Source organism: Orbicella faveolata, unplaced genomic scaffold, assembly GCF_042242905.1.
Source record: "Orbicella faveolata isolate gen_17 unplaced genomic scaffold, um_ofav_v1 contig_47, whole genome shotgun sequence".
Lineage (NCBI taxonomy): Eukaryota > Metazoa > Cnidaria > Anthozoa > Scleractinia > Merulinidae > Orbicella > Orbicella faveolata.
The window spans coordinates 4397229-4411349 of NW_028301577.1; the positions used below are offsets into that span (position 1 = coordinate 4397229).

At 39.6% G+C, this 14121-nt stretch overlaps 1 protein-coding gene, 1 long non-coding RNA gene and 1 pseudogene across 3 annotated transcripts; 1 reads left to right on the forward strand and 2 right to left on the reverse strand.

Moving 5' to 3' along the window:
• The first annotated feature begins 913 nt into the window (after positions 1-913).
• Positions 914-3140, forward strand: LOC149096844 (putative G protein-coupled receptor 45). The gene has a single exon (XM_089279816.1). The coding sequence runs from the start codon at positions 1337-1339 to the stop codon at positions 2273-2275; it is 939 nt and encodes a 312-aa protein (XP_089135942.1). The 5' UTR covers positions 914-1336; the 3' UTR covers positions 2276-3140.
• Positions 3141-3512: 372 nt separating this feature from the next.
• On the reverse strand, positions 3513-10110 carry LOC149096845 (uncharacterized; annotated as a pseudogene). Its single transcript, XR_016204238.1, has 3 exons — positions 9500-10110; positions 6044-6217; positions 3513-5241 (listed from the first exon to the last, which is right to left on the reverse strand). The product of XR_016204238.1 is annotated as an uncharacterized LOC149096845 (transcript).
• A 140-nt stretch (positions 10111-10250) lies between these two features.
• Positions 10251-13580, reverse strand: LOC149096846 (uncharacterized). Its single transcript, XR_016204239.1, has 2 exons — positions 13153-13580; positions 10251-12661 (listed from the first exon to the last, which is right to left on the reverse strand). It is a non-coding gene; the product is annotated as an uncharacterized LOC149096846 (long non-coding RNA).
• Between the last annotated feature and the right edge of the window lie 541 nt (positions 13581-14121).

A 14121-nucleotide genomic window follows, 5' to 3' on the forward strand; every position in this document is an offset into this window, starting at 1 on the left:
ATGGTCAATTCGTTAACAGCAAAAAAGACCAATAAGCAAGAGAATCTATTCTATGTATCGTCGATTGCATGATTCGTCGAAATACCATTTACATTTTATTAAAGGTACGTGGAAATCCCCTCGTTCCCTTATATGTGTTTTCTATAAAGTTTCATTGAAATTTCCTTGTATCTTTATGTGTAGTGCATGAGGGTACATGAACATTTTCATATTCTATTGTAATCAATTCGAATAATGCTCGCCACCAAGGAAATTAGAAAAGAAAATTAACATATATATTTGATTCTCACCTGCATCACCTCCAGACGAAATAACGCTCTGTAAGATAACTTTAACCAGATACAATGGGTGAGCGGCAACATTTAACATATTCTTTCGACATCCTGCCAACCTTGATCCTTTTACACTACACTTGATGAAAACTTCATTGAGGCACCATATCATTGATAAGAAATCGACATTTTGGAACATGTTGTTTCTTTTTAGAATGTCTTTTAAGCGGAAAAGTGATTGGACTACAATGCAATTATACTGAATATTCACTTGCGCGATTAAAGGAAAACGACTTCCTTAATCAGTTGGTGCCCAAGACTCTCTTCAAAAAATTTCAAGTTTGACAAATTTTCGTTCGTATATATAGACCATCGTTTTTAAACAATAGTACAGTTTTTTTCTTTCTTTTATCATAACAAAATAACAACCTATTCTTTCCGCACACTTTTTTTCCTTCTGTCTTCAACCGAGCCGGAGGGAAGCAAATTTAGAAGTACCTAGTTTACAAGATTTTAATGTATATAGAATATTTACTCAGTTAGTAAAAGAGTGAAGGAATATTCATACCATATAAACCCATTAAGCGACCCCGAGCAGTTATTTTATATTCAGCTTTTCCCTTGTCAATCGTCAAGTAATTCTGTCTTCCCTAAGTTCACACATTCATTTAAACTACTAATTGAGGATAGAGTGGAATTTTACATATCCTGGTTCCATTTGGGCGCTTAATCAAGGGCGGCGGAGAGTTTAATCGATGAAAAACGATATTTTAATTTACAATTAGTCATGAATAACGAAGTCAGATCGAATGTCTGTGTTTCCAGTTCATTAATTAAGGAAGAAAAATGCATTTTCTCTTATGTCGAATTATTTACACAGCGTTTATTCGCGTTTGCTCAAAACTAAATTGGTACTATTTCTCCACTGCCTGGCAGCTGGTTTGAGCGCCTACACAAGAGGAACAAGAGCAAAGTTGTCTGTGTATAGGAAAGATTAGGAAAGTATCCTTTTGCTGAGCTAAAACAGCCTCTGATATCCTTTCCCTGTGAAGCAATTCAAGATCATGAAAAATCCTCTCTGTGACGAGCTACTGATATACCAGCCCACCGGTACCGAGGTTGAAGATTTCTATCCATTGTACATCGTTAGCTGTGCCTTGAACGTTCTCCTAACCATTACCGCCATCGTCTTGAACAGCGTCACAATCCAGGCGCTAAGAAAAGCTTCCTCCTTGTCAAAGCCTTTAAGAACATTGCTTCTGAGTCTTTCTTTTACTGACCTTGGTGTTGGTTTACTGTGCCATCCTTTTGCCACCGCATTTCTGATCAAGTGGTCACAGCAAAACATGGAAAGCTATCCAACTTGTGCTGCCTATACCATATTTACGTTTATCACCGTCGTGCTGTCTGCAGCTTCGTTTTTCGGCGTTATATCTCTTAGTTTAGATAGATTCTTGGCAATTCATCTTCATCTCAGATACCAGGAACTTGTGAATCACAGGCGTGTTGTTGCTGTAGTAGTCTTGAAGTGGGTGTTAAGCACGTTTCTTGCGTTATCCAGATTGTTGGTCTCTATTAATATTAGTTATGTGGTTTTGCCAGTTATTACTGTGACGTGTTACGTGGCCTCAGCGTGCCTATACTTGAGGATTTATCTGGCCGTGCGACGCCACAAAAACCAAATCCAAGCCCTGCAAATACAGCAAGTAGGACCAAACGGTGAAATGGCTTCAAATGTTGCAAGCGCCAGCAAATCTGCAATCGGTGCATTCTACGTATATCTCGTGTTTTTGTTCTGTTATTTGCCGCACAGTTTTAGTCTGGCCTTCATTGCTTTGTATGGATCAAATGTACCCAGAAGGATGTCTTTAATTGCAATTTACACATGGACCCTGATGTTATTTAATTCATCTTTAAACCCTGTTATTTACTGCTGGAAGTTAAGGCCCATCAGAAGCGCTGTCATGGACATATTGCGAAATATACTTTCAAGTCACAACTGAGGAAAGCTTCGACTATAAGTGAACAGTGCAATGCACGAAGCAGAAATCATTGCGCTTTCCATGAAGTTCTTTTAAAACTTTTCCTTTGCCTAGTAATATGGCAACTAATTCGTGGAAAACACGCAAATCCGCTAAAACTCGTACGCCAGTAATTTTAATAGGCAAATACTCCATTGGTAGGAGTAGAGGGAGTAAAAAACGAGTTCCAAGCAGAAGTAGAGGGCGAAGAAGAAGACATCGAAGAAAAAGTGCACAAAAAACTTCTTCTGTGAACACCTATGAACGCTGGAAGTGCACACGCGTTTTCAGAACAGCTCAGCATCTAACTCTTCTCATGAATTAGAAAGCACGATTAACATGACTCTATTATTTACACACCTGCAAAAATTACTCAGTCCTAACTGGATAAAAAGGAATTTAGCTTTCCTGTAGCATCAGTGCCAAATTAAAATACGAGTACAACTTACAAAGATCTATGAAGTTAGTTGGAAGAAAGTCGAAGATTCTCGACGATCATCCGAGGCATTTTGAAGATGCCCGAAGTTCACCGAAAGCCTTCGAAGATGGTCGAATAATTAGCAAGCTTTCGAAGACCTCCAAAACTAATCCGAAGTCTGCCAAAGATCACCACAAATTTCCCAACTAATCACGTGACACCCGGGCGCTGCCCGAGTGACTATCACGCATAGAAATCGAGAGCGAATAATCTAATTGTTTTAGTATAAATCTACTAGTCGTTCAAAACTTCATCGAAATCCTCTTCACAGACACTTCGCAAACGCAACAAGCGAATCGTTTCCATCGAGTCATCAAAATATCAACAATTTAATCGGACGTTTTCATTTCATTTCGTTTCATTAGGTAACAAGACAACCAACAGCCTATCGCCAATAGCTGAAGCACAAGAGACGCTCTCGAATCTCACTTTATAAGTGCAAAAGATATAAGAGAGTCTGCAAGCAGTCAGAAGTATCAAAACACAAACTGGAAGTAGCCAGAATGATTCAAGTATCTCTGAGAAGTCCATCATGGAAACTGAAACAGCTAGCTTACCTATATTAAGTAGCACATGACGGCAACAATTAACCTAGCATTTGGGATCTATGCAATCGATAAACTATATGCAGAATAAAGCAAAGGGATTAGGGATAAGGGACGTTGTTACCGTAGCAACGGCTACAGTAACCTCGTCTGATCAACCGCTGTCGTTATTGGCCATAAACAACGGGTAAATACATACATACATACAACCTTTATTTATACACGATGAAAGACGTCAAAGCTAACAAGCTTGTGGGGTCGTGTACTAATAAGATACATAAAATAACTACAATTAAAAGATAAATAATTAATACAGTTAATAAAAAATTAATACAAGAATTAAGTAATTCTTATAAAAAATATAATTTTGATAACAACGAATGAGATCAATCAATCAAATCTTCCATGGGTGATCTATATCTAATGTCTCTTAACAACATTAACACACAGTTACGCAGTCAGGTGTAAAGATTAATCGATTCTATCTGTATTCACTGCAAGAATACAGGACCTTTCTGTTAATTATTTGAGAGGTAATAAATGATATCCTACAGTATTCTATAGAACTCTCTAGAATCTTGCTTCGCTCGCTTTTTATGCAACGTACCGTACAATTCCGAAAGTCACGGTCCCCGTTACTTTCCGTTTTTGCAGGCAAAGGGGGCCGCTACTTTCGGGTAGTCGTTACTTTCGGATGGTTAAAAAACTTTTGTACGGTAACAGTTGTTTCAGACAAAGTGAACGTGTAACACATGAAATTTTAAAAGTTCCGTTTATGTGCGTACAAAAAAAAAGACTCTAAACGTTGGTACTGTGGGGCGAAAGTATCGCGATGCAACTGATTACACTACAGTGTATCATTTGACTCTGCTGCTGGAGAAATACAGCTCATATATCATAGTTTTAAAAAAATTCAGTTAAGTTCGAAATAAAATCACAAATAATTCTTCAAGTTGTTCGGTCATGCAGTCACCCACCTCCATCCGCATTGCGCTTGAGATCAGAGTTCCCCTTTTGGTGACTGACTTCGTCAAAGGGCCGCTACTTTCGGGGGGACCGTTACTTTCGCGGTTCAATAGGAAGGTAAAAAATTAACGTTACTTTCAGGGAGCCGTTATTTTCAGAGGAGCCGTTACTTTCGGAATTCTACGGTAAGCCTTTTTTTAAGCAGCCTAGACCTTTTTAAAACTTAATATGCCAAATCACGACGAGAATGCATTATTTTCCTTTTCACTTTGTGGTCAAAATCGTACTAGTCTATATTTGCATGTCGAATTAGAGTAACTGGGTTATTCCACGACGAGCGTCACCAAGTATAGCGATGCAAACAGCGTGAGTTCTGGACTTGTACGCATCATCAGCGATCATTTAGTGTCGTCATCGAATGACTTTCCCCTCTTTTGACCTACGAAAAAACTGCCTTCTTGATCAGTCTTCTGCATCACGTGTTACCCACGTGAACTGCACGGGTTGATCTTCGCAGCAACTGTTCAGCAGGCCATTATGGGGTCAGCGAAGTGCATCCGCCCCTCGCGGTAATTCCGATATAAAAACGCGCCAAACAGTACAACGGCGACCGCAATTGGCGCGAACATTCCCCACGCGTGCTGGGTGGTGACGCATACGCACACGCTGAAAACTGCTACGGCTAGAAGCTGATAAGCAATACAAAGCAACTGGCAGCGTGGAATGTCGCGTAATCTGGCGCGGAATTCAAAATTCGGTCTGACTAATGTACACACGGAAGCCATTTCCTCTACGGATCCTCTGTCTACTTCCTCTATTGAGCTCTCAGGATCACCAATCAGCGGTAGATTGTCACAATCTTCAGCTTCAAGTGCGTCCTCGTTGAGATCGCCATAGCTGCCGTATGTTCTGCGCATGATTGTAGTCTTTTTAGGTTGTTGCTTAGGATACCAAATAACCTGTTATTGTTTGAGAGGAAATAATAATAAAAAAAAAGGTTAGCCGTCATACAACAAGTTGCGTACTGCGCGCCGTACTGCGCGTCGTACTGCGCGCCGTACTGCGCGCCGTACTGCTTCATGTATCTTTTCGGACACCTTTTTGACAACAATCTCATGGATTCCGCCTGATTCGACCAATCAAGTTACAAGAAGTTGGCAGGTGCGGGCGGTACGTTGTCATGTCAACTACACCACTCACCCTTCGTAGGGTTTGATATGTCAATTGAAACAAAAATCATCAGAAAGTTGTCAAACTGGGTAACTCTTATCCTGTCTTATTAGCAAAATGTCTGGGTCACAGAAACTATCCAGTTCAAAGTGATGAGAAACCTGTGGAACTTAATCAAGCTACCAGCCAGAAATGCAAGTTTAGAATTCTCTTGAAAGGTTCAAATGTGTGTTTAAGAACCACAAGGCGCCCTACAATCTTGTCCCTTGGTCTCTCCAAATTAGTAAGGTTACCTTCAGCACCGGAAATGAAGTGACACGGCCTTCCAATAATAAAAAGATATTTTGCTAATCACACAGGTTGAAGTTTACTGCTAGTGGCCCTTTACAAGGCTAATTGATTGAAAACAATGTCATCGGTTATTGTTCTAAAACCCAAGTTTTTTGAATGACTAAGAATAAGTAATAGACATCTTTGTGTTACAGTTTCTTTTCACTTTCAAAAAAAAATTAGATATGTTACCAGGAAGAAAGATCACAGCATAGTCATTAGCTGGCTAATCTATCAACATACTCTCCAGCCACTGATTACCTGTATTCCATTGATATAAGCCAGAGTACTTGAGAAATATGTCATGACAACATATTGTGGTGGGAACAGCAAAAGATAGTTTGACAGGACATCAAATGTTTTACCCGTCAGCCCCAGCACAATGGAAGGAGTGGCTTGACCACTTGTTGTTCGCAGGCGCATGTTCAAAATAACCTGAAATTGACAAACTTCACCATCATGACTGGTGTCAAACTCTCTCATGTGTCCCCCTGACAAGTCTCAGTATAGATCTGCCAATTTGTAGATTGTCATAATGATATACCCGTGGAAGGAGGGAAAAGTCCTGAAATTCCAATAATGAGCTATATGAGGAGGCTCGATCCAAAAGCTGAGAGTACCTCCAAATTAAGTTCGGGTATAGTAAAGGGCAGGAATTTTAACGACCACTTGAAGTATAGAAAAGGGTTAGGGAAAACTGTTGGTTTGGAATTTAAAGTGGCTTTTCCAAAAAGACTCTGTCTACAAAAAAGGCATAGAAAAGGGATGCAACTGAAGGTGCCTACTATAGGCAAGTAACAAAGAAACAATTTTCTTTGGAAGGTACACATGTATGAAGGGGCTACCACTTGTCAAAAATGGTACAAAAAAGCATGAGGGTTTGAACTTCAGAGCAGGCCTCCCCTATAAAACTTTGCTTGATAACAACTGCCTCCCCATATAGTTAAGTCAGAGTTATTTGACTGGGTCCAGATGTCAAAAAGAGGTTGGTTAACCTTTGGTTAGTACAATTCAATATAATACGATTTTATTAGGTTTGCCAGGATGATCTTCATACCTAATTTACAAGAGCTAAATAGAAGTATGAGTTTAAGTGTAAGACACAAGTTTGTTACCCTAGGCTGACAGAGTGTTGTTCAAAGCAGGGCAACTTGTCAGCTTAGTTAATTGGTTCAGTTTAAGTTGGTACCTCCTAGTCAGGGTCATTGCATTGTGGTCCTCATGGCAAGACACCTTACTCTCATAGTACCTCTCTCCACACAGGTGTATAAATGGGCACCAGTGAATTTAAATGTTGGGGGATAACCCTACAATGGACCAGCAGCCCACCCGCCCACCCAACAGGGGGGAGGGCAGAAGCTCCGGCTGTATGGGCCACTGGCCTGATGTAGACTTCAGCTGTTACTATGATCACTACCCTCTACTCTTTGCCTTTGATTGAACACTTAAGTGTGCATCGGAGTTAACTCCCCTTACATTAACATGGCTTGGCCTACAAGTGGTACATGTCTTGGCATTCTAAATCCACAGCTAAATCCAAAAGTACCAATTGAAAGGTCATTGCTTTTGAAACTGTATGGTATTAATTACCCTCTAAGGTGGTCAAGAACAAAGATGTGCAACTTCATGTGTGTAGTTACTTGGTAAATTTAAACTTTTAGGGAGGTAAACTTTAGTGGAGGCTTCAATACAACATCAGAAAGTAAAAGATTCAGACTGGGCATAAAAACGTCAACACTTACTGCAAATCATTGGAATTTAATATTACCATTTGCTACAATGGCTGAAGATCAGCACTTAATTCTGCAATGACTGGATCAGCTTGTGATGAAATAAATTTGCACTCTGTTGCACAAGTTGGTATATACACACATTCATAATAAAGCTCATCACACACTCCTCCTCAACAAACATCTGTTGACACCTACATTTTAAGACCAATTCCACATCCAATTCCTGGAAGCCTGTGGGAGGTGTGCACTTTCAAACTTTTCCATGAGATAACACCAACAAAATGTTGACATTGCTTATTAAGGAGTGTTTTTGTGTCCCCAGTAATTAAGCTACATCTCAAACTGAGATCTTGCTATATTGACAGAGTCTATTTTGCAGGGAGAAAACAGGGATCTATATTCTCAGACGTCCAGTCATCCCAGACGCCTAAAAAATCGTACTGACAACCAAAACAATACGAAAAGTCGTCCACTGGACGAGTTTAGTTTGACTTAACCAAAATATAAAACATTTCTTAAATTTTCTTATGGGTTCCCTGCATTCTAACCACTTGTTATCCATTTGGAACTTTTAGAAAACCAAGAAAGATTTGCAGCTTCATCATCATTTTGTTCCACCATCTTGGATGATGTGGTATTTCCAATTTTCAATTTGTCAACAGCTGATAGTCTGCACTGCAGCTGCATCCACTGAAACATGTAGCATGATCACATCAGCTGTTTTGATCACGACGTGGTGTTTAGGAATGTTAACACTTCGGAAGAACAATCCAAATACAAGCAGGAAGAGCGAAAGCGTTCCTTTCAGCAGGGTTTGTATGGGTCATGGAAAACCCGGAAAGTCACGCAATTTAATAATTTCATTTTCCAGGCCTGGAAAGTCATGAAATTGGAGAGTGGGTCATGGAAAGTTGTGGAAAAGCAATAAACTTTCTGAGAATGAACAGTTGAAAAAAAAATCAAACATTGAAAAAACAACAGACAAGTCAGAAAACCAGTTAATTCCAGTGGGAAAAAAAACACTAGCACGCATTTTATGTGTCATAATGTGGGAAAATACCCTAAATAATAGATTGTTTTGACAATACTTCACAGAACAACTGCTTAACATAGGTCATGGAAAACTCGGAAAGATCATGGAAAAGGTCACGGAAAGTCATGGAATTTCAAAAGCCCAAAATGAGTATGAACCTTGTTTCAGCCTCATGGCAGTCGGAGAGGCCTTGATTTTCAGTTGTAACTGGATTTTCTGTGTCTGCTGACTCCTTAACATCAACTGCCACAACTACGGACATCATGTTCTGCGACACTGGTCACATGAAAATACTAAAAAAGTAAACTTGCTGGGTACTTACCATTTAGAAAAAAAAAACAGAAATTTCGATTGAAAGTCAAATAGAACAGTAATTTTCCGTAAAATCCGTTCGGAAATTGTGGACTACCTCCAGAGGTAGTCCTCAGAACGATGGATATTTCCTTACCATTTGGTAAATTTTCCAGTTTCCAGTCTCTCATCAGCCAAAAACAATTACGAGAAATCAACTTGCAAATGGTAAGCACCATCTCATTTGGTTGGTTTGCTGACTTTAGAAAAACCCTTACCATCATATTCAATGGTCTTCCCAACTGGTCAACTCTGACAAATGGTAAGCACCCTTTATTTACATGTTGTTCACTTGCAATTCTTCCCTATTGAACGGCAAGTAAAATATATCGCCAGGGCAAGTATGTCATCCGGCATACTTGCCTGGCTGACAACTTCGAGAAAAAACCAATGTGGATCCCTGGGGAAAGATGAAGTGTTTGTAATCCACTAGCTGAGCTATGAAAATTGTTATGAGAATCTGATCATACACAGAGACTTTCCCCATTTTGATGATCGACCTGCAAATCTCAATTTGTATGAACCATCAAAACTGTAGTTGACGAATCTTTAGGAGGTTTTGTAATTTTAATGAAGCATAATTAATTTTACACTGCATACCTGAGGAAATGACTCGATGGACCATAGCACAATTGCTAGCCACTGGACTTTTCCTTCAACGTCAGTAACGGAAAGCTCCAAGCTAATCACAGCAACCCATATTAGGAAACAACCTGTCCCATAACGAACCATCTGAACAGAATGCTTCGAGAAAAAACAAAACTGTAGAAGGATGATAAACTCTAGAACTGGCATGTACACCGCCGATATTCTAATGTACACAGGCAATTCGATCGAAAAAGCGAAGAAACAGTTCACTAGCGAGGCTGTAAAGTTAGCAGTAGCCCACAGAACGCTGAGGCCTTCGACCGAACGCCGTTTCCAGTTCTTCCATATTTGAGGAACCAAAACACCGAACCAAATGGTACAGCTGATATAACCGCACACATTAGCGAACGCACAGACGGCCTTGGGCGATGATTTTCGGCAATTATCGTAGAGTAAGTTGATAGCCATAATCTTATCTACCAGTCGTCAGAGGCATTGTTCACTTGGCACATGCCATTAGGGACAGCGCGTCTCCCAACCCCAAAATGCATCGGGAACGAAAGAATATCGAGATCGAAATGTATTGTGGGCCAAAATATAATCAGATAGTGGGAGCCTGGTCTCTAACACTTGAAACGCCTGGTTGATTGCAGCTTTAAAACGCAGTTAGCGACCACCAGCCCACGTTTTCTCGAAATATTTCTGAAAGGAAACACAAATTATCCCTCGAACGTCTCAGTCACAGAAATTTTTGCTCATCAGATCAGTTGTGCACCACGGTATTTATTATCTTGCAATTCATTGACCTATTTGTTACTAGTAAACGAACCTTAGCTTGTGTTGTGTATGTGGAAATTATATGTAGTTTCTTTAATTTGATTAACAATAATCATAACGGCTTGTCGTGTATTTAATGCAGCAATACAGAATTTCATACCGTAATCCCATTATAATTCCATACACATACCAACATTGAAAGCCTGAAAATATATAATATAATATATAATAATATTTATCTGTTTTTTTTTTTTTGTTTCTGCATGTAATGTTTGTTTCAGATTTGTTGCTTAAAAGCAGTAAAAACTCTAGAACAATATGAAATAACTATATGACAATATTGAAATGACGGTAGATGTCAGACATGTACTCAGAGTCCAATTTTCCTTAGAATGTTACTCGAGCCATGTATGGCAAAAAAATATTAAATTAATAGTAAACTTGTTGCAAAATCAATATAGTTCGCACTGTGCCGTTCAGGACTTACATGTACATGTACAAGCATATATCTGTGGTGGGGATCAAGTTGATAAAAATCCTACAGAAATGAGCTGATTGATCAAATATTTATGCAAAGCACGATGCCCAGTATTGTGATAGCTCACTGAAATTAAATGTGTGAAACACAAGACTAGTTTCACCTCATGCCAATAATGATTTCACATCCTTATCCCTGTTCTATTTTACAGAACATCAAAAACATGGTCTAATATTATTATTAATACAAGCTGCTGGAATAGTCTTGAATGACTGCTCTGTCCTTTTTTGCTAATAACAAAATGATTTCAATTGAAAGAGACCTGGCATGTTCCATATAGGTCGTCCAGAAACAGTTAGAATCAGCTTTTAAAATTTCACTAGTCTGACCTGTAATGATTTCATATATTTTCTAGTGTGAAAATGTTTCCTGCACTAAATGCTCTAAATAATGATATCATCTTCTCTATTTAGCACAGCATCAAACAAACAATTTTGCCAAGGGACCTGTAGATCTAGGTTTTCATTATCCCTGGTGATCTTTTTCATTTTGATAGAAGTAAATTATGATGATGTTCTTCACAATGAAGAAGCTAAAGACCTGTGGATAACATAAGCCAATATCATAAGCCAATATGGCAGTAGCCTGCTAGAAGGCTAGTGTCAGGTTGCACAGTTATCTCTAGCTGGTCAAATCGTCACAAAAACATGTACAGCCTGCTACTGATCATATCACAAGGGCCATTTTAGAGATGAAAACTTAGGTCAAAAGGTTTCTAAAAGCACTCTTCTATCTTTGTACTACACTAACCACATGTCCTGCATTTTTCATGGGGCAGTGCATTTGGTTCATGTTAGAAGGAGTATTCCTTTGCAACATTGTTGTCTTTCTGTTGTTAAAGGATTTTGTGTTTGCAAACATGTGTTGTAAATATCAGAATAGTACTGGAAATGGGTCATGAAATAGGGTTTTACACATAATGCTCAAATTTGTTGTCATTATGCAAATGCTTGATGATCAAAAAATCTCACTATATATTATGCTCAAAAGACATCGGCCAGGTTTTGTCACTGTTATTCCTGCGTAATGCTAGATTCTTTTGCCTCACTATTATGCTCAAAATAATGCCAGCACAATGTGTAAAACCATATAATGACCACTAATGGGGGTGAGGGAAAGATGGAGTGGTCATCAGCAGAAGTTGTGACACTTCCACAATAAACAAACTAAAACTTTGTTTCACACTGACAAGAATACGGCTTCGTCTCTGCTCATGGGCGACACAGTATTGGGTCAGGTGTTGCAAGAAGATTGATTCTTTGATCACTGGACCTGTTAACCATCAGAAAAGAGGGCTGTGCAAGGCTACCACAGCTGTGTTCACCAGAGTAATAACACCACATATATCAGTGCAACTCTGCAGGGAATAGTTACGGCATCACCGGTCACATTCATGACCCTGCCAATTAGTCGCACTGGGAGAGTGGGCAAGCACCAAATGACTCTTTTTGTGCTTTCCAACTTGTGGAATGTACCGTGCAAAATCATTGACGACATCAATGATGTCTGGGGGAGGTTGCCAAGCCAGCATCTTACAGTATATGATCTTCATGAAAGGTCGCAGCTCAACATCTACCAGTACCCAATGATTACCACCATTTTGAGGGTTGCCAATGAAAGTTTTGCCATTCCTTTGTCCCACATTCAGAGTGAAAACCAGCCTTTTTAATGGTCCAGGGTTAAGTAACTTAGCTTTCCTCATCATCTCGTTGTGGATATTAACAACGACGCTGGACATAGTAGCATGGTATCATTTTGCATGTCATTAAGCTGTTTTAACACCCATGTGACGTGATCAGTATAGACCCAGCCTTGCATTCCCGATGCAGCAAGACAGGTAAGCTCATCTGCAGTCAATCCTGTTAATTAGTAACAACATGATATACTTTTCATCTGGCTTTATTAAATATTTTCTAAGGGAGTGGGGTAATAGACCTCAAAAAGTAGAGTTGGAGTGGGCTGCTAGCGGACAAAGATGTATATAAGATTATAAAGTTCTAAGCGTCACTGCTTTCTAATTCAACAAAACTGTGATACTGTATTGGAGATGGCATCCCCCAACCCCCCACCCCCCCACCCCCTTTCCACCCTTCTACACCATGTGTAAAACCCTAATCGCATTTTTTCAGCTACAAAATAAGCATATCCCATTTTCTATTTTACATCATTTTACTTTTTCGGGCCCGTGCACGCATTTTCGTTTTGTTTATCTTTAAAATTACACAAACTTTATTGCATATTTTAGCCGGTTCCAGTACTAGTTCAGGATATACCTGGAAAAATAAGCCTACACATCACGACATCACTCCACATGAAGTCATTTCTTAATTTTTCTTTGAAAAAGACTTACCGTAACTTGGTAGCATATCGTCAGTAGGATTGTCCCAGATCATGGCTTTGAATTTGTCGATCGATTTCTCGCCGAGTTTTGGGCTGGCGAAAAGCTTTCGAAAACCACCTCAGTATTGTAAGCACTGGGTTTGCCCTGTCGACGGCTCAACTTTGCAAGGATCATTCTATACATAAATATTGAACAATGCTTGGAGCAATTCAAGTGAAAAATTTTATTCAGGATTTACCTTACCCTCTAAAAATGATAAAATTAACCAGGCCTACTAATGTTAGAGACCAGGTTCCCGCTATCTTGTTATATTTTGGTCCATAATACATTTCGACCTCGATATTCTTTCGTTTCCAAAGCATTTTGGGGTTGGGAGACGCGCTGTCCCTAATGGCATGTTCACTTGGCCCCGCGAACGAGGGAACTCGCCATCTTGAAAGAGAAACCGGAAGTTTTTATATGCGCGGGTATTGGGGACTAACCTGAAAAAACCTGGAAATGACTCACCAGAGAGCTAACAGGATGGGGTGGGGTTGGGAGGAAGATCTGCCGCTTGTCTATACACTGGAGGGGACATTTTGTTATTTGTTACGTTTATGTAGATATAACTGGAAATCAAGAGCTTATCTGGTGGAAATCTGTTGCAAGTACAAAATTTTTAGTATTGAAGATCTTTGCCTGAAAATCCGAGAGCACCGCAGAGGCGGATAAACTGGGATAGTATTTTAAAACGCTCTTTGGGTCCTCTTTTAATTACCGCATACAATGAAAAATACTTCGAGTATTCAGCCTTTGATTGATGCTGACAGGCAGCCCAGGGAAACATATTTGCTTATTCCTTTAGCCATTTATCCCGGTCAGTCATACAACTCACAACCTCGTTCCCAGGCAGGGCTTTTACACAGCCGTGGGAACGAGGTTGGACAATGGATGTAGGAAGAACACAGATTTTACTTAATTTTTCGTTCGCTCGTTCAT

Excerpts from the sequence above, each read along its gene's own strand:
- LOC149096844 (XM_089279816.1), top strand. The coding sequence starts at position 1,337 with ATGAAAAATCCTCTCTGTGACGAGCTACTGATATACCAGCCCACCGGT.